Below are 25,987 nucleotides of genomic sequence, written 5' to 3' on the forward strand. Positions count from 1 at the left end.
ACGGCCGCCTAGGCCTCTGGGCCGCAGAGAGGCCCGAAGCCCCCCGGCCGGCCCCATCGCTCCCCGCCCCCATCCCTCATCTCTCCCCCCCCCGCCGGCTCAGCTACTCTCCAGGCCCCACCCCTCTCACCCCCCCTTCCCGGCCGGCGCGCAGGCGCAGAGCCCTTCCCCCTGCCGGCGGGGCGAGCTGCGCGCAGGCGCCCTGGTGACCGCCTGCCCGCCCGGCGGTGTGTGTGTGCGCGAGAGAGAAGATGGCGGCGGCGGGGGCAGCAGCGTGAGGAGTCGAGCGGACGCCGAGCTTCCCATTGAAGCGGGGGCGCCATGGCCTTAAACAGCGCCCAGGTACTGCCTAGCCCCGGGGCCCGCCGGGCGGGGGGTGGCGGGGGAGCCCGGCCCGGCCCGGCCCGGAGGGGCTCTTTGGCCCCGCCGGCCCAGGGGAAGCATGCTGCCCGGGACTAGGCCCAGGGTGATTCTGCAGCCTCATTGAATCTCCTCAGGGGAGTGGCGGGCCCTGAGTCCCCCCGGGGCGGGGGTGGCCGCCCTCCCGCCCGCCTGCCTGCCTGCCTGCCTGCTCTGATGGGGAGAAGGGACCCCGGCCCTTAATCGCAGGCGTTTCACTGCGGGTTGGTGCGGGGAAGGGGCGGCCTCCTAGGTGTCCTTTGCGAGATGTTGAGATTCCTTCTCCTTCCAAGCCTGGGTGGGGGCGCGGGGGGGAAGGAGGCTAATGGGCTTTTTGCGGGGAGGGGAAGTGATTCTATAATGGACAGGGAATAAGGAGTTTGGGGTTTAATTTGGGTTTTCCCCTCTTCCCAAACAAACCGTAGTGCATATGCTGCAAAGGGCTGAGTAACGAGATTAACATGGGCTGCGATGTGTGCGAAAATCCCCGTGTGTGTGTTAAACCAAGCAAGGTATCAGTGCAGGGAATAAAAATCCTGCATTTGGGATGTGTGTGTAATAAACCAGCCAAAATATCTATGCAGGGAATAAAAATCCTTAGCTTAGCTAGGAAAGAAAAATCCTTAGCTTAGCTAGGAAAGTTAGCACTTGAAGGAAAGTTAGCACATGAGGCTTGATTCTTTGGTCCAATCTCTAAGACGTAAAAAAAAAAAAATAAGCAAATGATTGTATGGGACAAGTTGAACATTCATCGCTTTGCGTGTGCAAGTTTTGTCCCCAATCAAAGTTTTGGGGAATCAATATGCTGTATTGGCAGATGTGTATTTTAAAAAACGAAGTTTTATGCTTGATCGGATTAAGCATAATACAGATAATAATAATATGCTGTTTTACTTCTTGAAAAAATATTTTAAGAAAATGAAAGTGTTTAGTGCAACGTGATAATGCATTAGTTGTGTGGCATATTTTTCTGAAAGTCATTCATCAAAGAGTTTGTGTAGTAAAAGTAGTGAATTAATGGTGATGGCTGTGCTTTTTTTTAAAGCCAAGAATATACTTCTTGTCAATCTTGATTTTTGAGATGGCTGTTTTTGTTTATACTTGAGTGCTGGAGGCAATTGGTCTGTGTGGCCTGTTTATCTGGTTTTAATATTTATAATAAAACATAATGGTTACAAAGTTTCTTACCTTTAATTTCGTCTGTAAGCAGTCTATGGGAATTAATATAGTTTTGTTTTTCACGTGATTGATCAGTATATGATATTGAACAAACAGAATACAACCATAATGAAAATCAAGAGAAACTCAAAGTTAAGCTTTAAAGATTTTTGGACTCCCTTCTACCCCATCCCCAAGTGAGTAAAATAAGCAGGTGCAGTGCAAAAGACAGAAGTTCAGATTTTCTTGATGGAGAATGAGACATTTTTTGCATTGATGCTTAGTTCATTAAGTGTCTCTCTTTTTTTTAATGCAAAGAAAAAGCACACAACTGATGATTTACCTTTATATTGTAGCAGTTAAAGTGGATTATACATGCAGCTTTGCTCTTTTTCCAATATACACTTTTCACAGTGAGTATCTTCAAGGCCACTTAACCAACTGTGGGTAGCACTATTGTTAGTGTGACTATTCTGTATAAACTGAAGCATGTAAGTCTTTGCAGGATCAGGACTGAAGTTTGTGTATCCTTCGGAAAATGAACTTGCAGATTTTTATTCTTTTTTAAATCAATCATCTTGGCACTTTACAATTTTCATCTGCTGATATTTGTTAATTCACTGTCACTCATGACTTCTGAAGATACTCTAGTTTTTTAAATGTTTGCTTAAAACTCTTATGAGCATGTACTGTTATAATCCAGTTTTGCATATTGTTTTTATTTTGGCATCACTGTAGGTGCAAGTGATAGTATTTTAGGATAGCATGCTTTAAATGTTAAAGTAGGAAGAGAATATTATTTGGGAGAAAATAAATTTGAGTTTATCCTCAGGACTGCTCTTTCCAAAAGGAGATCCTGAAGAGAAAAAGTTCTTTACATACTCGTGGGGTGGGGTGTGTGTGGAAATGCAATTTTAGATGTAGATGTGATGGGTTTTTTAGTGAGAGTATGTTTTGATATGACTTGTCTGTTAGTATGAGTCTACATTGATGATTTATTAACACATTATGTGCATACCATCATGAAGAGACCCAGTAAAGGTATAAAGCATTTATTTTTCCATGTGACTATGAACTAAATTTGTTTGAGAAATATTTGTCTCCAAGGAAAAGTTCTTCTGATTCTCTGACTGTTTTGGGAACCATGAAACATGCAGTCTGTTTTCAGCAGAGCAATGTCATTATCCAGAGAGTTGAACTTTAATGGAATGGAGAAAGTGTATACACTGGGCTTTAATTCCATGTTTACTATATTTTTATTTCTGTTAAAGTGATAGTACATGACATTTTTAAAGGAGTATCTTGAAATGACAGTTTTGACAATGTGCTGTACAAAATGCATTTCAGAATATCCCAATATAATTCAAATATACTTGTCACTTTTGGCTTTTTTATTTAATCAAGCTATTTCATAATCATTTTAATCAAACACTTAAGTATAGTAGAGTGACAGGAGTGTTTATGGGCGTATACTTCCGAGCACATTTAAAATCTGTTAGATTTTTTTTTCTCTCTTCAAAGACAGAACTTGAAATAAACCTGTTGCATCACTGCTGGAGTCCTGTATACTATTACCGGTATTAAGCTTTGTTTTAACATTAGCTGTGTTTGAAACTATATTACATTAAGAGAGTTTAAAAAATCCTACTCTTAAAATAAATTTCATTCGTCAGCAAATGTTAGAAGTTTCTTTATTGGCAGTATTAATACACAGTGCTAGTCATGAATGCTAGGAACAGCTCCTATTTGTTTGTTTTCTTTATCTTTTTAGGTGGAATTAGTTGTATGACAAACTTCATGCATAAACCTTGTGAAAACAAATTAAATGGGGAAAGGGATACAAAAGTGGGATGAATCATTGCTTGCTTGCTTGCTTCTTTGACAAGATTAATTTAGTGCCATAGAAGTAACTAGAAGGAAATTTGTAACTTTTTCCGTTTGCTGCCCCCCTTCCAAAAAAAAAAAAAGTCTAGACTACAGTACTGGTTCAGAGACCTTTTTTTACAATTGCTACTGCAATTTGCTTATTTACTGACTTTTGTAGTGTCAGTTTACGGAGCCTGTTTGTTGCTTAGACACACTGCTACCTCCATCATGTAACTATTAGAAGTAATTCTAAAGTTGAAGGGGGGGGGGAAGTAATGCTTTTGCATATAGATAAAGTATGCTGTTCAGTTTCTATTTGTTATGATACATGTGCAGCATGCTGTGTCATACAAAACAGACAGATCTGTTTGTAATAGAACTTGCTGGCCTTGGGCCATTGGATTATAGTCATTTGTCACTTTAATGCCATTTCAGCAATGTAGATGTTCATTTACAAAGAATTACACATGCTAGAACTGCAGTTTTTCTTCTTAGTGGAAGTGCTTTATTTGTGACCATTCAACATATAATTTAGGATTAAGGAACATTGTACAGAACAAAGGTACTTCATAGTAGAAAACCCTCATGGTATATTTAGATACATTTTAAAATTGGGATTAGAAATCCATATTCCTGTTTAATTACTAGTTTCTTATTTTAGTGAATAGGACTGTACAGACCTTTTGGGTGATATTACCAGTGGTGGGTCAGTGTTTTCTGGGGTGGGCGAAGGAAGGGGACAAGAGGTAGAACCTTTTATTTTCCCATTTTGTCTAAATAGTATAATAGGATTATACTGTTTTAAATTACCTAAAAGATATAACTTTGTACAAATCAAAGTTATTGCTAATATGTAGATTTGTTTGTTAAAATTAGTTGAGTTATTGTGCTAGTGAAGCACAGCAGTGTGTGTTTGATTATTAGGTACAGCAGTCTTAATACCTAGTTTATTTGGAACATCCTAACATCACCATTGTATTCTGGAGTTCTCTACTTCACTGGGGCTTGAAATAGCCCAAATTAGTTAACCTTCAGAGCATGCTGCAAGGCCTCTTTTCCTCCCTTGCTTAAACGGAGATGGGTAAGGCTGGGTGATCCTTGGGAGATTGTCTTGGAGGGGCTTATTAAAATTCTGTTGTATGTTCAGGAATGCATTTTTAAAAGATTGTCGAGCCTACTATGGATTTTTATTTTGTAGTATAGGAGAAATGGAAATAAATGTTTAATAACACTTTGTGAAAGTGACACTGGTTGTAGTTATTAATCATGTAAGCAGTGATGTAAATCTAAGGAGGATGTGGTTGTGGAATCAATTTCATAATATATGTTAAAATTTAATCGAGAATCAATAATTTTCTATTCTGTAGCTATGTTTTATTTTGATAAGTGTTGGGGATTGGCCCAACTATTTTGGAATTCAGATAATAAACTTTAAAAGGATTGCCAGTCTGCAGTTCACTGTTGTATCTTGTTACCTGTGCACCTCTCTCTGCTGCCACTAGTTTGAATATTTGGGTAATTCATTTGAATGGAATGTTGTGATCTTCCTGTACAGCACATCATGAAGCTAGGGCAACATTATCACTTCGGAAAAGGGAAAAAAAGTACTAAAAGTTTATTTAAATACTTTTAAAGTGGGGAAGAGGATCTGGAGGCCTTCAAAAAGAGGGAGGAGAAGAATTTTATAGGAAAGCTCTCTGTATAAAAAATTCTAGTTTTCAAACTTCCTCTAAACGTAATGTGTGGGGAAACATTTTAAAAAAAATTATGAAAAGATTGAGTTCCCTCCAATAACAGTGTGCATGGTAGATGCTTTTTAGGGTATTGTTTTGTTGGAACTGGGCTAAATATCGTAGAATCACAACAATAGTGCAGTGTGATCTGTATTCCCTGAGTACAGTGGAAAGGATTTTTCATTTCATACATCACCTTAAAATTTACTGCAGTAATTTCACAAAGTTGGGGCATCTCCTCTTAACTCACAGTTCTTTTCCCATTGAAAGCTACATATTTGTCATGGATTTACCAGTATTATTACAATCCATATTAGAGTAAAGAAGCTGTACATCCGTCACAGAGAACTTTATTTGTGGTGAAAATCACGGCATTGAAAACTCCTTGTGGTTGTTTCTCTGCAGACATCAAAACAATTTTTAATCCAAAGCAGTACCTAGTGAAAAAAGGCCATTGTTATCGTGATGTGTATTTTACTGTTTTGCCATAGGCAGAGCATTGATCTTTACATATTGTGAAACTTAAAGATTGTTTATCCACATCATGCTTTTATTTTTAACAGTTTAACAAAATACTAATACAAACTTATTCAAGTCTTCAAATGCAGTATGTGGTCACCAGAAACTTACACTTTTGTTTTTAAAGCTACTGCATTTTCTTTTGCCCCCAAGGCATAGATTCTGCACTGCAGGATTGAAATTTTGCTGCACATGCACTCTTTTACTCTGCCCTCAATTGTTTTTTGGCCAGTTGCCTAGCCCAGTACAGGTCTGAAATAAAGGAACAGATTCAGAGCCAGCCACACTTCCGGTCTTGCGAGGCAGGAGGTAATGGGAGCAGAACGCAAACACAGGGAAGTGAGGTGTTTGTAAATTTTTGCGTGGTGTAAAAGTACCAAATTATTCTAGAAAGGGCATGGGGTGGAGTGAAGAGAGAGAGGGAAAATGAATTGCTTAATTTTAAGGTGGAGGTTGGATTTGTTTCAGCTGCCTGCCTACTGGTATTTGGTTTACAGCAGCACTTATAGGCTTCAACCAGGAGAGGCACTGTAGCGAGACACAGTAAAAGACAGTGCCCAACTTTAAAAAATTACAGTCTGAATAGATGAGCTGGACAAAGGGAGGGGGAAACAAAGGCATATAGCAGTAAAGTGACTTGTAGTACAGCAGGTTAGTGGCTGAATTGGGGGGTAGACTCTGGATCTCTTGAGTCCCAGTCCAGTGCCCTATCCACTGGACCATGCTGCCTGTAGTAGTGGTGTCTGATTGGACTGGTAATAAAAGAAAGTGAGAAATAATGACCCTGTAGAATGGAAATCCTCACTCCCTCTCATCCCTTGTCTCCTCCAAAAAAAAAATGTAAACCACTGCTGTTTGAATTTCTGGTGAGTGATCTATTACTATTCACTGAAGTAAAATCCTAATGTAAGGCGTATTGGAAAATCAAATTAAAGTTATAAATCTTTTAAAAGAATTATTTAAATTAGTTATGTGCCCATCCACCATCAACTGAAAGAGCTTAAGACAGAAAATAAATATAAATTAACATTTACACAATAATTTAAACATTTTTGTATTGTAGTAGGGGAGAACTGATTTTACTGACAACTTCTTGGGATTACAAGCCACAACAAAAATAAAGTACATAATAAAACCATACAAGAGTGAAGAGGAATAGTCCAGTTTTAGAATATAAAAAGTAAAACTGTAAGAGTAAAATTTGCTTAGTCACCCAAGTTCCAGTCTGTCTTGGCAAGTTTGTCTTTTATTCACAAACAAAACTGGATTCTGGTGGTCACCTCTGCTACTTAGATAGGCAGCTCCCTAGCAAAATTGGTTTAAGGCACCTCCGAAAGAAGAGCTTACCTTAAGGTGCCTGAGATACCATAATGTTGCCAGGAGCTCACTCCCCAAAGTTTGCTTTGTTAGGGTAAAGATAATGAACATGTTATCATGATTAGTACCTGTGGTTGTTATATAGAGGCCATTAAGGGTGATTAGTGTCATTGCTGGGGTTTGTTGTTATCCTCAGAATAAACGTTCCACAGAATTGTTACTGATATCAACCATGAAAGCAGTGTAGTGCAGAGTGCTAATTAAGTTATTCTGAAAGTATTCTTTCAGTTGATTTTTCACTTCATGTAGTTTCTATCAAAAGCCTTCTTTGGGCTGTAGCTGTCACATTGCCTATTATTACTTTTTTTTCATATTCTAAACCTTTCTTAAGCAGTGCACAAATACAATTTAAGGCACACTGAGGTTTCATTTTTCATATCACCTCTGAGTGGACTAGCAATCAGAATGGAGAGTGTGTGTTATCGACACTACAAAATCCAATTTTCCAGTCAGCCAGCTTGCCTTATCTATCTCTCTCTCAACCCAAGTGTCACCAGGAACAACAGTTTTATGATCAGAGCCGAGGTTGCCAGACTCTTTGCTTGTGTGGCCCACATTTTAATACAAAGATAGCCTGTTCCTTTACATTACTGTGGATGACATCCCCTTTGGTTCATGATGGCATAATATCTGGTGGTGGCTACAGCAGTTGCCTACATGGAAAAGTATTATTAGGAAAGTATATCCTGTTTGAAGCTGTATCTTGTGCCAGTTTAACAGCTGGAAATATGGAGGAGCCAGCAGTATATGTCACTTGATTTCTGTGGGCCACCAGCAAGTGCTCCACAGACCCCAGCTTTGGACTATCTTGATTGTGTTGGGAAGACTTCAATGTGATCAACTTACTGCACAAGTTGCTGCAGTGACAGTTTGGAGCCACAAGTGTTTAAGCAAGACTTTGCACACCATGCTTTGTATATTATTTGACAGTGCTTCATAATGACTTTTTGCATGATAGCCACTGTTTAAAATGTTATTAATTGTAGGCATTTTCTCATCTAATGAAGGCCAGAAAATAACTCTTCTAAAATCAGTTTAAGCACAAGGCTCAGTACACCCCATATACTTCAGGAGCAATCAAAAGTTGTACATACTGATCGTTGGCAAGCATGAAATCAGAAAAAAAGTTCTTATTCACCGAAGCCTTATTAGTTTAGTTAGTATCCTCCAACTACTTGAACTAGTGTTGTGTAAGTAACAATGTTAGTGATTCTTGTACTGCTGTTTATGAAATAACTGTAAATCTTGCTAGGAGGTCTTTTTAAAAGTGGATTTGAAACCACAGGAGAAAAGGACTATGCTGACTTCACAGTAGTAAGATTAAAATATCCAGAAATCTGAATTATAGTTTTGAAGCATTGTGGCTGTTTTACCACTAATAGCATTTTAGATATCACTATCTTAGTAAAAAGAAAAGGAGTACTTGTGGCACCTTAGAGACTAACAAATTTATTTGAGCATAAGCTTTCGTGAGCTACAGCTCACTTCATCGAATGCATTCAGTGGAAGAGAAGTTAAACTTGATAAAGATGATAAACTGAGTTGTCTGACATTTCCAAAATCTAGTCCTCTCCATTCTTACATTCTTATTGGAATGTGCAAAAGGGACTAGAAAGATCTCAAGACAAATAAATTCCTATAAGAAAAACATAAAGGAAGAGTTTAATATGCCAGAAAGTTACAAAAGTGGACACAGTTTGTATACATTAAAATAGTTAGGCTTTCTCCACTACAATGCTAGGTAGGTGTAAGTCACTTTGTGTCAGTCTATTTGTGCATGTATCTACACTCACATTTGTCTCCAGCTGATGTATGCAGCCTTTTACAGCAAGGCAGTAAAACCACCTTCCCGAATGGCAGAGCCATGGTCAACCTACTGAGGTTGACACAGTGGAAGTATAGATGCTGCATGACTTGTCAACTCTACCTGTCCACCAACAGATGTTCCACCATGCCCAATTCCATGCGACAGTGATCTGGTCACATTTTTAAACTTGGCTGCCCAGGGGCTAGAGACTGGAAACTGTTCCCTCTTTAAATTCCTTGTGTTTTTGAAATTTTTTTTCCACGATTGTTCGCCTTGTTGAGCACACCTAGTAGCTCACCTTTGTTGTGTGCAGCTGCCCAACCATGCTCTCAGGCCTTGTCTACACTACTGCTTAAGTCAGTATAAGTTACATTGCTCAGGGATTTAACCTCCTCTCCCCGAGCGATGTAACTTACATCGCCTTAGTGCTGTGTCAGTGGAAGGCGCTCTCCCATCGACTTATTGCATCTTCACCAGACCTGCTAAATTGACGCTGCTGCATTGATTACAGTGGCACCGATTTAGCACAGTAGTGAAAACAAGCCCTAAGAGAGGTACTAGACACACTCTTGCCTGGATTAGACAGGAAGTATTGGATCTCCTGGACCTGTGAGGAAAAGAGGCTGTGCCACGCACAGCTACAGCCCAGCCATAGACACATTGACATCTATCAGCAGGTTGTATGGGGGATGCAGGCGGAGGGGTATGACAAGGATCAGCAGAAATGTTGTGTGAAGGCAAAGGAATTTTGTCACAATACCACGTAGATCTTGTGCTGTGCTGCAGACCTATCACTTCTATAAGGAACTGCATGCCATACTTGGCAGAGACCCCACCAGCATCCTGCAGAGCACCATGGATATGTTGGAAGACTGAGACAGAGACTCCTGCCATGAACAGCCAGGGCTGGGTGGGAGGAGATGTGGCAGGGAACTCCAGCCATGCAACGATCCAAGACCTGTTTGAGACGCCTCCACAGTTTAGCCAGTCCCGCCAGGCAAGTGCAAATGAGCCTGATGAAGGGGAAAGGAACTCTGGTAATTCTGTGCATGCAATTTTCCTTATAGTATTTAAATGTAAAGATGGTGCCCAGCCTATCCACATGTTGACAAGACAAAATGTGAAGCTGTTTACGTACAGAGGGATAAAAGATCTCTTGAGAGATCTTGATTAAACTTTCATGGGGATGCGCTGCAGTCTTTTCCCAAAGGTTACTAGGAATGTCTATCTTATTTCTTCCTCCTAACAGGATAGTTTCCCACACATCTCTGCAATGAGTTTGGCTGGCAACATTGCAGTAAACAGGCTAGCAGCATATGGGGCCTGGCAGCTTTGGGATGCCAGTAGCAGCTGTGTTCTATGTTCCTTTGTGACCCTCGGGAGTGGGAGATCAACTAAAATCACCACCTCCAATGAAAAACAGTGCCAGTATTCAGTGCCATTGACCTGTATTCATACCCATGCGATAGGGACCAAAATTATATAGCTTCATGCAATAGAAAATCCTTCTGCACCCTTTCCTTGCCGTTGGGAGACATACTCATCATGGCTGGGGCTGGAGAGCAATACTGTGTTGAGTTGCTCCAAAACTGAAGTGTCAATAAGCATTTCTTATTAAACTTGTTTATGGAAATAAGGGAAAGGAGTTTTGAAACATTCCCCTTTCCCTTGTGACTTTAAATCCAATGGTACGTATGTCTGTTTTTTTTATCAGCAGCTTCTGGCATGGCTGCCTTGAGGGGTGCCCCCCCCATGCCTGCAGAACGCCTAGCCCTGAGGATGAGAAAGAAGAGGACTAGGGAGGACGTGTTCTGTGAGATTCTGAAAGCCAGTGCTGCATCGAACTGTAAACTAAGGACTTGGAGGGCCAGTATGACTGACAGTATGGACAAAGACAGGACAGGAAAAAGTCCTAGAAGCCCCAGCAGGAAAAGGAGAGGGAGATGCACCAGGACATAATGGGGCTTCTCAGGTAGCAAACCCAACTGCTGCAGACACTGCTTGGCCTGCAGATCCAAAAATCCTGGACTTTCCACCTTTTGCTATCCTTGGGGTACTCCATGGTTGCTGCTCCCTACACCACTCAACGTAACGTGGGATCATGGGGTGCATTCTTATCCCTACCACTCCACTCCAGAGGACATCAAAGAAAGCCACAGCTTCCCATACACTGACCTGTGAGAACCACAACTGGTGCACGTGTAGCCACAATGGACTACCTTTGTGTACTCAAATGAACACAATTTTAAATTTTCTAGTTTTAAATTTTCACTCTGTTCAGTTATATTAAAAACTTGTATAACATTGGCTGTGGATTTTTTTTAAACATTGATTTTTCTGCCCTTTTTTCCACTCTATAAAGTTCTGTTTTTGGAGACTCAAATTATCTTTATTCACAACAAATATTGCAGAATGCATAGCAGTCATCAAACCAAACAGTAAATACACATTGAGCACCGCAGACTTCATAGCTTCACTGAAGCACCCAGCCATGTTTTGTAAATGTACAGCAAGCACCCCAGAATTCATAGCAGCACTCCAAGCTCCAGGTTCAGAAAACACTCCAGCATAGAACACTACTGTAGCTGACAGTTAAAGTGCTCTTCCAAAGCCTCTGTCAACTGCATAGCTCCATGTTCAGCTCTTGTAATGCCCCTTATATCTGGCTGTTCCAAGTCAACAGGTAGCTTCTCCACTTCCACCCTAGTGACAGCTTTCCCTCTTTTGTCTCGCACATTTTCCAGGAGGCAACATGTAGCTATAATCATTGGTCTGTTTTTCTCCCTGAGATCCAGTCTAGTGAGTAAACACTATTAGCGTCCCTTCAGTTTACCAAAAGCACATGGAACAGTCATTCAGCAGCTGCTCGAGCCAATAGTTGAATCTTTCCTTGGTACTCTCGAGATGATCAATGTAGGGCTTCATGAGCAAGGGGCAGGCTGGCTCTCCCAGAGTTACTATTGGCATTTGATTATTGCCAGTGGTAATTTGGCGGTTGGGAAGTGTATCCCTGCTTGCTGCTTTCTGAACAGTCCTGTATTTTTAAAGATGCACGCATCATCCACTTTCGCTGAGCAGCCCGCATTAATATCAGTGAAGCTTCCCTGATGCTACTTTTCTATAGTTATGCAAACATTGGGGGATCATTTGCTGTTGATGTACTCTGGGGCAAGGTGGGCTGGTGCCAAAATTAGGGATATGCATGCCATCTGTTGCCTTACCATAGTTTTGGAACCCCATTGCTCAAATCCATCCACTGTGTCTTGCACATTGCTGAGAGTCACAATCCTGCATAGCCATGTTAATCGTCTCCTGCTAACTAATCACATGACATTGGACCCTAAATTGAATTTTCCAACTCCAAAATGATTTCCCACTGACTGGTAGCAATTTGATGTTTCAAGCTTCCAGAGTGTGATTGTCAGTCACTTCTCCACTTTCAATGCAGCTCTTATTAAGATGTCCGTGTGCTGAAGGGCTGGGGTGAACTTGGGGCACTGATTCAGGCATTTGGCCTTTCACATTCAGAATTTATGCAGCTACTTCTTGTCATCCCAAACATGCATTATGATGCAATCCCACCAGTCAGTGCTCATTTCTCGGGCCCAGAAGTGGCATTTCACCATTTGCAGCTGTGCAAGAATGCCACCAACAACCTTAAATCGTTTTTCACTGTGTCCCTCAGCAAACTGTCCTAGAAGAAATCCTCATAGCCCAAGTTGTTGAAATACTTCCTGGTGGTCTGCAAACACAGGAGAATTGTGTTTCCTGTATTTGCAACATTTATGATGATAGCCCAGAGCTCTGTGGGCTCCATGCTTGTCAGGGATGACAGAGACCAAAAAGTGTTTTGCAGGTTTGTAGGACTTCTATTAAAAAAAAAGGTGAGAAAATTATTGGATATGGATGGAATTGTGGGGTGGAGTAAGTAGAATGCTGGAAACTTTACCACTAGTTCCCAGAGATCCCTGGGCAAGTCATTGCTATCCCATAAAACATTGCAAAATATCTCAAAAGGCATTGTACTGGATGTCAGCGCTTGCCATACTGCGTTACCTACCTGTGGTACATGGCACTTTACATCAACACAAGCACTCCTGGTGATTATGTGCAGCTCCAGTGCAAGCAGCCAAGTATGCATGCACCTGAGCAATACATAAACTTTGGCGTCTATATGGCAACATAAATTGCATCGACCAAAATTTGTAGTGTAGACATGGCCTTAGAAAATTAGATTTAAAGCCCGTAAAACTTACTTAGTAGGGGTCTTTCATAAACTGTTAAGGTAGCCCCCCCCAATACAAACACACTTTTTTTTTAAAAACAGACTGCCATGTTTTTTACTGATAAACCCTGAATATGTTAGTAACTTTATATTATCCTCTTGTAACTTGAAACATTGTTGAATCTCTTGTTGGCACTGTCAGTGTTTAACAAATAGACATTCACTACATGTTTAGGGGAGAAAGAATCCCAGATCTGCTATTAGACTATGGAATTGTCTCCCAAGGGAAATAGTAAAACCCCTATCGTTCGGGCCATTTAAAATAGAGAAAGCTTTTGTGAATGCACATTAGTAAACGTGCAGTAGATAAAGATACTGCACTGACCATAAGATAAGAAATTTAATAATTATTTAAGCCATCGCTAACTTTAATCAAGCTCCATACAGGATCAAGATAAGGAAGAATATAAGGGTTCTCTGATAATCAAAGTGCTGTTTGCATTGCCAGACTCCCCTCCAATTTTTCAGGCCAGGTATCTCATCCTAGAATTAGGAGTGTAAACAAAGTTAGTGAAAGAGTAAATCCCACTTTTGTATTAATAGATCCATAGCAGTATATCCCTTAAAAAGCAAAATACTTCCAAAGCAAAATACTACACTGCAAACAGTTCTTCCCCTTGGAGAGAGAGGATGAGAATCAACATCTCATGATAGATGTTGGTCATGTTGCTTAATGCATCACTGGAAGATGCTTGGATACTGTGGTGATAAGAGCAGTGTAAGAACCTACATAGAATTACACCCACACAAACTACAAACTATGTGATAACATTAAGGTTGCAAAGTCAAGCACTCAAAAAGTTAGGAATTGCCCCCGTGGATTGATTTAAATCACAAGCAGGAAACCTCAATTTAAATAATAAATTTTAATTTTGTTTTGCATTTGTAATTTTTAGTTATTTTTGAAAAGAGATGTTGATTCCTATTGGGTGGTATAATTTGGTATTACTTGTTGCAGACCAGGGAGGTTATATCTACACATTTTATTTAAACAATTATATAGCTTAACATACATTTATTTAGATTCTTATTTTTTATTAGAAAATTATGAATGATGCATTTCTTATTTACTAGATTAAATTCTTACTTATGATTTGTGTCAAGCTGCATTTGAGTGGAAGTTGAGATTCAATTAAAAATGCACACAATTCCATTTTAAAGTTGTTTTTATTAGTTCCATAAAACTACCTAGAAAGCGCTAGGTACGTAAGAGAAAAACAAGTTTATCAAAACATGTTTGCATTTAAAACTAACTAAAGTAGGTAGTTAAATAAAGGAAGTAGTATGTGTAATTACTGAATTGCACTGGTGTTTCTATTCACCACATCCTTCAGGATTTTAGAATTGGTAGAGCTCATCTTCTTACCGTTCATTTTTATTCATAGGATGAATAGGTTGAAGCTTTCCTGCTTTTTCAACTCCTGTTTGGTTTTTCAGTTTTGAGTGAACTAGTTGTTGAACTGAACTAACTGAATAAACTGAAATGAGGAAAATAATCTCTCTGTACCTGCAGAGCAGGCTACTATAATCAAAAGATGGTTTAGCACTTCCACAAAGTCTGATTCTAGGTGCTTTGCCAGTGACTTCCACCAATTACAATCCATTACAATCTACATACCACACAGACTATGCTGACAGCTTGTGCCACACGCTCTCAAAGAAACTGCAGAACCACCTGATCAACATCCTCTACAGCAAACAGGGAAAGATTAAGAATGAGCTCTCAAAACTGGATACTCTCATAAAAAAACCAGCCTTCCACACAAACTTCCTCGTGGCTGGACTTTACAAAAACTAGACAAGCCATTTACAACACACACTTTGCTTCTCTACAAAAGGAAAAGGACACTAAACTATCTAAACTACTACATGCCACAAGGGGCTGCAGCAATGGTTCCCTTAACCCACCCAGCAATATTGTTAATCTATCCAACTATACTCTTAGCCCAGCAGAAGAATCTGTCCTGTCTCGGAGGGTCTCCTGCCCCTCCACCCCCACGAACATGGTACAGTTCTGTGGTAACCTAGAATCCTATTTTCGACATCTCCGACTCAAGGAATATTTCCAACACACCTCTGAACAACATACTAATCCACAGAGACCTTTCTACCAACACTACAAAAAGAAGGATTCTGGGTGGACTCCTCCTGAAGGTCAAAACAACAGACTGGACTTCTACATAGAATGCTTCCGCCGACGTGCACAGGCTGAAGTTGTGGAAAAGCAGCATCACTTGCCCCATAACCTCAGCCGTGCAGAACACAATGCTATCCACAGCCTTAGAAACAACTCTGACATCATACTCAAAAAGGCTGACAAAGGGGGTGCTGCTGTTGTCATGAATAGGTCAGAATATGAACTGCTAGGCAGCTCTCCAACACCACTTTCTACAAGCCATTACCCTCTGATCCCACTGAGGGTTACCAAAAGAAACTACAGCATTTGCTCAAGAAACTCCCTGAAAAAGCACAAGAACAAATCTGCACAGACACACCCCTGGAACCCCGACCTGGGGTATTCTATCTACTACCCAAGATCCATAAACCTGGAAATCCTGGGCGCCCCATCATCTCAGGCATTGGCACCCAGACAGCAGGATTGTCTGGTTATGTAGACTCCCTCCTCAGGCCCTACGCTACCAGCACTCCCAGCTATCTTCGAGACACCACTGACTTCCTGAGGAAACTACAATCCATCGGTGATCTTCCTGAAAACACCGTCCTGGCCACTATGGATATAGAAGCCCTCTACACCAACATTCCACACAAAGATGGACTACAAGCCATCAGGAGCAGTATCCCCGATAATGTCACGGCAGACCTGGTGGCTGAACGTTGTGACTTTGTCCTCACCCATAACTATTTCACATTTAGGGACAATGTATACCTTCAAACCAGCAACACTGCTATGGGTACCCGCATGGCCCCACAGTAATCCAACATTTTTATGGCTGACTTAGAATAGCACTTCCTCAGCTCTCGTCCCCTAATGCCCCTACTCTACTTGTGCTATATTGATGACATCTTCATCATCTGAACCCATGGAAAAGAAGCCCTTGAGGAATTCTACCATGATTTCAACAATTTCCATCCCACCATCAATCTCAGCCTGGACCAGTCCACACAAGAGATCCACTTCCTGGACACTACGGTACTAATAAGCAATGGTCACATAAACACCACCCTATACCGGAAGTCTACTGACCGCTATTCCTACCTACATGCCTCCAGCTTTCACCCAGATCACACCACACGATCCAAGCTCTATGATACAACCGCATTTGCTCCAACTCCTCAGACAGAGACAAACACCTACAAGATCTCTATGAAGCATTCTTACAACTACAGTACCCATCTGCTGAAGTGAAGAAACAGATTGACAGAGCCAGAAGAGTACCCAGAAGTCACCTACTACAGGACAGGCCCAACAAAGAAAATAACAGAACGCCACTAGCCATCACCTTCAGCCCCCAACTAAAACCTCTCCAACTCATCATCAAGGATCTACAACCTATCCTGAAGGACAACCCATCACTCTCTCAGATCTTGGGAGACAGGCCAGTCCTTGCTTACAGACAGTCCCCCAACCTGAAGCAAATACTCACCAGCAACCACACGCCACACAACAGAACTACTAACCCAGGAACCTATCCTTGCAACAAAGCCCGTTGCCAACTGTGTCCACATATCTATTCAGGGGACACCATCACAGGGCCTAATCACATCAGCCACGCTATCAGAAACTCGTTCACCTACACGTCTACCAATGTGATATATGTCATCATGTGCCAGCAATGTCCCTCTGCCATGTACATTGGTCAAACTGGACAGTCTCTACGTAAAAGAATAAATGGACACAAATCAGATGTCAAGAATTATCACATTCATAAACCAGTCGGAGAACACTTCAATCTCTCTGGTCACTCAATTGCAGACCTAAAAGTCGCAATATTACAACAAAAACAAAAACAGACTCCAGCGAGAGACTGCTGAATTGGAATTAATTTGCAAACTGGATACAATTAACTTAGGCTTGAATAAAGACTGGGAGTGGATGGGTCATTACACAAAGTAAAATTGTTTCCCCACCCCCATCTCCCACTGTTCCTCAGACGTTCTTGTCGACTGCTGGAAATGGCCCACCTTGATTATCACTACAAAAGGTTTTCTCTCTTCCCCCTCCCCCCCCGCTCTTCTGCTGGTATTAGCTCATCTTAAGTGATCACTCTCCTTACAGTGTGTATGATAACACCCCTTGTTTGATGTCCTCTGTGTATATAAATCTCCACACTGTATTTTCTACTGAATGCATCCGATGAAGTGAGCTGTAGCTCACAAAAGCTTATGCTCAAATAAATTTGTTAGTTTCTAAGGTGCCCCAATTACTCCTTTTCTTTTTACCAATTCAGTGGTTTGACTTCCTTTAAAACTTCAGCAGAGCAAACAGATACGGTTTGAATATTTTTACTTAATTTAAATTAATAGGTTATAGTAATGTTAGACCTCAACATAGGCTGTCATAATATCAAATTTAATTTTAAATAGGTTTATTTTTAAAAAGAAAGATGCATTGTATTAAAATTGGGATTTGAAAAATTGCCTGTGCAACCTATATTTGCCCCTTGGTGCGTATACATTATGGTGATGTTTAATTACATGGTCATGTACTATTTTTCCCCCCACAGAACTGCTTCCTTTTTCAGAGCAGAGATGCTATGGTGCTCACTTAATGAGCAGTGTATGCAATATTTTGTATTATCCTCATTGTTCAGTGTGTGGCTCCATGCCTTATTCACTGTACACTATTCAGACCCTGCTCTGGGGACATTAATTGCCTCATGGGTTTTTTTTATGGTCCTCAACACTATAGTTTCTGGGTACTTCACAAACATTAATTTATTTTCTAAACACCCTGGTGAGATGAGAGAGTGGCATTATGTCCATTTTGCAGAGAAAGAACTGAGGCACAGAAACGAAGGTCGAAATTTCCATTAATTCACAATGCCCAATTTGAAATATCTAGGACCTGATAACTTAGCATTCATATAGTGCTTCATTTGTTGAAATCAGTGGGAACTGTACTTTGAGTTACTGCTGTGAATATGGTGCACTTCTGTAAATCAGACCCCAGGATATCAAGTTGATTACCCAACAATGTGGCAGAGGCAGGGACAGAATCCAGTTCTCCAGGACAGCATTCAGCTTCCTTAACTATCAGACTGTATCTTTGTCTTTCTGCAATCCCCTGCCTCCTTCCCTAAACGCCTTCCAGCATCTGCTACAGATGAAGCAGGGCTGCTTCCTTCATGACGCAGACCTGATTCATCCCCAAAGTAAGATTCAGTGAGCAGACCTTTGCCTTTTGAATTATGACTGTTAGTAAGTTGTCATTTTCTGTGTGGACTAGTACTGAAGGGGATGTAGGCAGAGGTGCTGTTTGCTGGAGGGTTTCACAATATTTACTGACAGTAGAGGAATGGTGAGATTCAGGAATCTTGGTTCCATCCTAGTCTCTGGAGGGGAGAGTTTTCTCTAGTAGTCACAGACTCTCTTCTGCCTGTTCCCTCCGAAGCACCACACCTGCCCCATCCTGTCCAGCCAGTCTCCTCCCAATCCAGTCTGCTCTTCTACCACTGGGTCCTTGTGCCAGTCCTCTTGATCTTTGGGAGAGGATTGCAGGGTACCTCCATGAAAGTTTAATTGAAATCTCAGAAGGATTCAAGGGATATCCCTGTATACATAAACTGCTCTATGTAGCCTCCTGTGCATAACTCTAGAGGGAAACGAAAAGCAGATAACACTACTTCTCTTTGTTGTACCGCTAGCTCTTCTGGTATGAGTAAATTAATGAAAAGTTGATAGCTGTGTCTTATTAAATTGGGGGCACCATCAGTACATCATTGTTATGGGAAGTACAATTACACACTTACCCAAGGTTCTTCTGCTGTATTGGGTTCGCCCATGCTCGACTGCCAGGACCAACTGGACGGCAGGAGAGTCTGAAACAGGTTCTGGCTTGCAGCATAGCTGGACACCCCAGTCAGATGTCCCCCTATTATCCTCCTCCACCTCCTCATCCTTGCTGTTCATGCCAGGATCCTGTGACTCAGCTTCCTTGGAGGTATCCATGGTGGTCTGCAGGGTGGTAGTGGGGTCTCTGTCAAGTATGGCATGCAGCTCTTTGTAAAAGCTGCAGGTCTAAGTTTTGGTACCGGATCAACTGTTGGCCTCCCTGGCCTTCTGACATGCTAACACAGTTCCTTCTCTTTCATGCGGCGCTGCTGCTAGTCCCTGTTGTACCCCTTCTCCTGCATCCCCCTTGCAATCCGCTTAGAGATGTCCACTTTTCTGTAGCTTGTCCATAGCTGTGCTTGCACAGCTTTTTCTCTCCACAGGCTCAGGAGATCCAGTATCTCCTGTCTACTCCAAGCTGGACCAGATATGGATCATGTAGTTGGCATGGTCAGCTGGGCAGTTGCATACAACAGTGAAGAGCTGCTAGGTGTGCTCACCAAGATGGACAATCAGGAAAAGGCATTTCAAAAATTTGCAAGGCTTGTAGGAGGAGGTGGGGGGCTTCTAGTTTCCATGACCATTGTTCTGTGGATTTCACAAGTGTGACCAGGGGGTCAGTGTCTGGCACTGAGACAGCTGCTTGGAGGACTGTTTGGGTCAATGTAAGTTATGCATTTTCTATACTCCTGTTGCGTCAACCTCAGTACATCAACTGTGGCTCAGCAGTACTCAGGGAGGTGTTGCTGTGCCGTTGTAACAGGGCCACTTACATCTGAGGGAGACAAATTTAAGTGTAGACACATGCACAACTATTTAGACACAAAGCACCTTACATTGACCTAACTTTGTAGTGTAGACCAGACCTTTGCCTCAGAGTTCAGTCAGTGGTAGTGTGTTCTTTTCAGACCCAACCTGTAAGGGGGTATCTGAGCAGTGGGATGTGTCTTCACAGCAGTTAATTGTACTGTACTATCTGCACTGTTCGCCTAGCTGGAGTGAGTGTGACCATACTTCAAAACAACACTCACATAGGTGATTGGATTAGCTCAGGGGTTGGCAAACTTTTTGGCCTGAGGGCCACGTCAGGGTTGCACAACTGTATGGAGCGCCAGGTAGGGAAGGCTGTGCCTCCCCAAACAGCCTGTCCCCTATCCACCCCCGACCCATCCAAACCCCCTGCTCCTTGACCCCTGACCACCCCCTCCCAGGAGGGGAGAGAAGACTGGATTGTATGTGAAGATGATTGTGTAATTTGAAGTGCAGCTTTTTAAACTGTATTGTCAGATTTTTTGTTTTGCTTTTTGCATGAGTGCACCTAAAAAATCTCATAAAACAGAAATTATGATTCAGCAAATGTTTTTGTTAGGAACATTTTTGGGAGACGTTAAATGCAGTATTTTAAGTGTAGGCTTACCCTAAGAGCTATGGGGCAATTCCCTGAAATATGTCTTAAGGGTTCTGTTCTTCAGGGGTTAAGTGATGCTTTTGGGTATTGAATAGCTGATATATAGCAGCTGCTTAAAGAATCCTTAAAGGACTTAATGTTTTCATGGTCTCATATGTTGATCTTTACTTGAAGCAGCTAAATTACTTTATGTATGTAGTTCATGATCTTATGGTTGTTTTGGTCTTGAGAACAATAGGTCTTATGTATGGCCTTTGTGTGAAGTATTGAGAACTGAAGATATTTGTTTGTATATCAGTTTTATGTTTAGAAATACTTTAAATCAGGTTCTTGTAAGACTCCAAGTTCAAAAATGTTAAATCTTATGCATATTTTTGCAGTTTCTTGGAGCTGTAGCTTAAACTTCCTTTTTTAATTGCTAGTATATCCACCTATTATTTCTTTAAGGAAAGGAAACTGAGTAAAAAATATAAAATGCAATAGGGGTATAAAACCTACCACAACCCAACCTTTGATTTTATAGATGAAACAGCCACTCACATTTTCAACTCTGATAACTCTTTATGTAACACAACTCCAGACTTGGAAATGTGCATCTCCGTATGGCCAAGAGGATTTATCATGAGCAAGGGTAGGCGTTGGTATCATTATTATTCAGCTGGGTTTTCTGAGGGAGGCATGGATGATGTGTGAGAGTTTCACTGTTGCCATTGAAAGTTGCTGAGGAAAAGCAGCTAGTCATATTTTTTGTGGCAACACCACCCTTTTTTTTTTTTTTGGGCTTCTCTGGTTCTCATCAACAATTTCTGTGGCTACTTTGTCTGATGCATTGTATCCTCTTATATTTCTAGACATTGAAAACTAGTCTCTTCCAGTCATCTACCTATTTCCTCAGTTTATTCAAATTCTCAGTCTATCTTTTAATAATATACACTGTGCCAACGGCATCCAGCCCTCCAGACATTTTAATCTGGCCCTCGGGGCTTGCCCCACTTCAGTCGGGAAGCAGGGTCAGGGGCTCGCCCCACTCCGCGCGGCTCCCAGAAGCAGCAGCATGTCCCCCTCTGGCTTCTACATGCAGGGGCAACCAGGGGGCTCAGCACGCTTCCCCCACCCCAAGCGCTGCCCCCGCAGCTCCCATTGGCCAGGAAACATGGCCAATGGAAGCTTCAGGGGCGGTGCCTGTGGACAGGGCAGTGCGCAAAGCCGCCTGGCCGTACCTCCATGTAGGAGCCAGAGTGGGGACATGCCACTGCTTCTGGGAGCTGCTTGAGGTATGCACCGCCCAGAGCCTGCGCCCCGACCCCCTCCTGCGCCCCAACCCCCTGTTCCAGCCCTGATCCTCCCCCCACCCTCTGAACCCCTCAGTCCCAGCCTGGAGCACCCTCCTGTATGCCCAACCCCTCATTCCCAGTCCCACCCGAGAGACGCATCTCCAGCTGGAGCCTTCATCCCCTCCCTCTGCATCCCAACTCACTGCCCCAGCCCAGAGCCCCTTCCCACACCTTGAACTCTTCATTTCTGGCCACGCTTCAGAGCCTGCATCCCTAGCCTTCTCCCGCACTCCAACCCCCAATTTCATGAGCATTCATGGCCCGCCATACAATTTCCATACACAGATGTGGCCCTTGGGCCAAAAAGTTTGCCTACCCCATCCTAAGCCATGGTCTACATTACCAACTTATGTCGGTATAACTATGTCGTTCAGGGGTGTGGATCTAACCCCTGTGTAGATAGCACTATGTCTCCCGTTGACATAGATAACTGTCTCTCGGGAGGTGGAGGACCTAAGCCAACAGGAGAAGCTCTCCCATTGGCATAGATAGTGTCTTCACTAAGCGCTACAGTGACACAGCTGTAACACTGCAAGTGTAGACAGGTCCTAAGTCTCTAAATAGGATTGGACCCAGCACTGAGCCTTATAAAACCCAAATTGTTAGACAGTCCCATGGAGATTTTGTGTAATTTACTATCCTTTTTTAACATTAGTACCTGTAGTGATGGGGGCCTTCTTTAAAACTGTCAGTGTACGCTGGAGCTCCAGTTACTGCTAGTGGGAATTTTAAGAGAAAGCTTGTTGTAGACAAGGCTATAAAAAATTAAGTAACTTGCTCAGGGCAAGAGAAAGGAATCTGAAAGAGAGTAGGGATGCAAAGATGATAGTTTTAGTTCCCGTTGCCACACACAAACCTTTAAAATGTTGCAGCTCTTTTAAAAATAAATCATTTTACCTTGAGTTTGCTAATGAGACAAAGTGTAAATCCTTATATAACAATGTGGGTTTTTTTTGTTTTTTTCTTTTTCTTTTTAGTATATCTTTGGGGAGTTCAGCCCTGATGAATTTAATCAATTCTTTGTGACTCCTCGATGCTCTGTTGAGGTAAGAACTACGTTTCAGTGTTTTATCTGAAGATGTGATGCATATTGTTTTACACAAATGTAGTAGGTTTATTAGTATATAATTAAAAATACAATAATCAGTGTTGTTTTTATTGTTCACTTGTGAATTAACAAAACTCAGTTGTTCACCGTAGAGCTCCCTGGAATAAAATTTCAATTTGTATTTATGTTGATCGCACACTAGTTGCTCACTCCTGCAGTTCTTTTCCTGTCCAGATATATGGCAGCTATAGTCCCTTTTAAGCAGTGGTCTCTTGTTCTATCCTTACTCAACTCTTGAGTCAGTGTGTGAAATGTGGAGAGAAGGATCCTGGCTTCTTCTTTCTCCTTCCTCATTGCTGGAATATCTGCAATTGTAGTGATTGCATGTAGGAGTTGGAAAGGAAAGACCTGCTCAATGGAACCAGCAGCTTTCCTTATTTAACTTTTCAGTGATGGACATAGTAGCAACTTTCTCAGCAACATTCCTGTTTGTTTGTAGGTGAGATCCCAGATTTCTTGAGCCAAAGAGGAAGAGTAGAGCTCTCACTACAGTACCTGATGTGGCTTTCTGCCTCCTTGTAGCTGTTATCTGGAGTAGATCCCAGGTTTTGTACTCTTTGGACTCATACTGCGGGTAGCACTGGAGAGTGGAAGGAGGTATCCATTGGGTCCTATAGGAAGGACCAAGAACCTCCAGGATCCCTATATGACCAAACCTGGCCTAAAGGTAAAGGTGATGAGGAACAAAACTGAGGAAGTGGTAAATACTTTAAATTTTCACTTCCCTCCTCTGACCCTCTTCTTCCCCCCCAACATAAAACAAACCCTCAACTGTATGTATATGGGAGGAAAATTCCCCCCCTCAGAATGAATATATTTATAAAGTAAGCTCTGTTGTCTGTCATTAATGTGTTTTACTAAGGTTCTACTGTAGTAGTTTGATTTTCAAGTTCTTTGTGGCATACAGAAATTCAGTACCACATTGCTTTTCAAGTTCATGGGTGTATAGCTAACAACCCTTGGTAGCTTCTCAGACTGGTTGCATGAAGGAATGTGAAGGATACTAGAAGAAGAGGATGAGGAAAAATAGGTTGGAAGAAGACATGCAAAGGGAAGGGGGAGGAAAGAAAAAAAGGGGAGGCGAGGCCAGCATGAAGAGAACTTAACAGGTAGGTAGTGACTTTCTGTGTTTGTGAGTAAGCTAAAGCTATATACAAATGTTTCTCCTGTCAACAGACTGGAGAAACTTAATGCATTTGCTGGATTCACAAACACCAAAGAGTTTGTCCTTTTACCACAAAAACAAATTTTAGATTAAAATATAGTTTCCACAGTATTGGAGGACACCAGCCTGGAGTGATGGATGACTGTCTCCTCTGTGAAGACTGGGCAGGAGTACAAAATGTTTGTGACTGTCCAGTTCTTTTTGGTCTAACCTACTACTTCCTCCACCTTAGAGCATGCTAGCAGGAGCAATATTCCTGTGTCCTTGGCAGTAGGTGGATAGAAAGAATAAAGGGAAACATATGGTGCCTTTTGCTACAAGCTAGTTATGAAGTTGACTTATGCACATGATTGGTACACCCAACAAACTCTGCTCCAAAAAAAAAAAAAAAAAAGAGCAAGTTACCAGGACCTTCTTGCTTCTCTCATCAAGCTTCTTGGCTGGAGGTGAGAGCTCCTCCAAAGGGGTAAGAAAAAATAGGCACTCTCCTCTGCTTTCATTTTGAGCCCTTGATAGTTCTTATGAGTTGCTAATGTCTTAAATCAGGCCTTTTTATATTGTCCTGAAGTTGAACTGTGCAAAACATAACCCCACCCTCGTGCTCCAAATTTGGCCCTTTAAAACTCTCCCTCAAAGCTGCCTTTTCATGCTTAAGTTTACTGAAAAAGTATGGGAGTATCTTCTAAGGACTCTAGCTAAAGAAGGAGCAGAAATGATCATCAGGGCTCCTGGTAAAGTATCAGAAGCCTTAGTGCACTGATCTCCCTGTGGTTTGCAAGATTTAGCTGACTCACTGATGTTGGAACTGTGATTTCGTCAGTGTGCTCACCATCACTTGGAGTGATAAGCAAAACACATTCTGTTAGGAAACTGATGGTTAGAGAGGCCCAATGGGGCAGTCCTGAAGAAGCTTACATGTGGGGTCTACATGTGGGAGTAACTCCAATCAGTGATATGTCCTTTGTCAGTTGCCTTCAACCCTCCATTGTGCCACTTCTCTCCTGCACACCACTGTATTCCTTCTCCACTCATTCCAGGAAATTAAATAAGGTATCCCAATTTTGAGGAACCCTAATTCATTGAAAATCAGGTCACCCTAATAGAAATAAAGAATGTGTGTATATTCTAGTAAAGTATTTGAGTCATGGCATAATTTCCTGTTGTATATAGATTTACTCTGGGTGGTAGTGAATCATTTCAAACTACTGATAGTGTGCAGTGAGGGAAACAAAGTGTTAGGAATAATTTAGAATGGTTTTCATAATTTAAAAAAAACAACCCACATTTTATCTTCTCTCTTTCCAAATAAAGTGTTGCATTTTCTTAAGCCACTTGTAAAATTAATGACAAAGAAGATAAAAGCATTAATCATAAACCTTATTGTAAATCACAACTGAACATAGACTTTTGGAAAGCAAATCTGTTTTGCCTTGACCATGGAAGGAATGTGGGCTGAGCATGGGTGAATTTTCAGTAAAACTGAAATCTTTCAGCACTTCATTGAGAATTATGACTTTATAACCATGAATCATCTTGGATTCTTTTGGTAATACAAAAGATGAATTTTCAAACTTGGGTGCATACAGGTAAGTAATTAAATCTGTCATTACAAATCTAAGTGCAGATTCAGATACTTAAATCAACACTTGGGAGCCTAAAATTAGGCACTTACATATATTTTAGGCATGTAAGTTTGAAGATTTAGGCATAGAGGTTACTTTACTAAAACCTTCATAATAGCTTGAACAACATGGGTATTGCCTTGAAAGAGTAACTACATCAGATATTTTGACTTGAATTTAATATTTTTAATGTG

General features: G+C 41.5%; 1 protein-coding gene across 4 annotated transcripts in view; it reads left to right on the plus strand.

The window, feature by feature from the left end:
- The first annotated feature begins 201 nt into the window (after nt 1-201).
- USP10 (ubiquitin specific peptidase 10) overlaps nt 202-25,987 on the plus strand; it is a 75,780-nt gene continuing 49,994 nt past the window's right edge. For all 4 annotated transcript variants that reach the window (XM_048870816.2, XM_048870820.2, XM_048870817.2 and 1 more), the window contains exons 1-2: nt 202-342; nt 22,876-22,944. In XM_048870816.2, coding sequence (XP_048726773.1) covers nt 322-342; nt 22,876-22,944 — 90 coding nt within the window. In that variant the 5' untranslated portion in view covers nt 202-321. The remainder of the gene's footprint in view (nt 343-22,875; nt 22,945-25,987) is intronic.

Source organism: Caretta caretta, chromosome 12 (assembly GCF_965140235.1).
Source record: "Caretta caretta isolate rCarCar2 chromosome 12, rCarCar1.hap1, whole genome shotgun sequence".
Classification (NCBI taxonomy): domain Eukaryota; kingdom Metazoa; phylum Chordata; order Testudines; family Cheloniidae; genus Caretta; species Caretta caretta.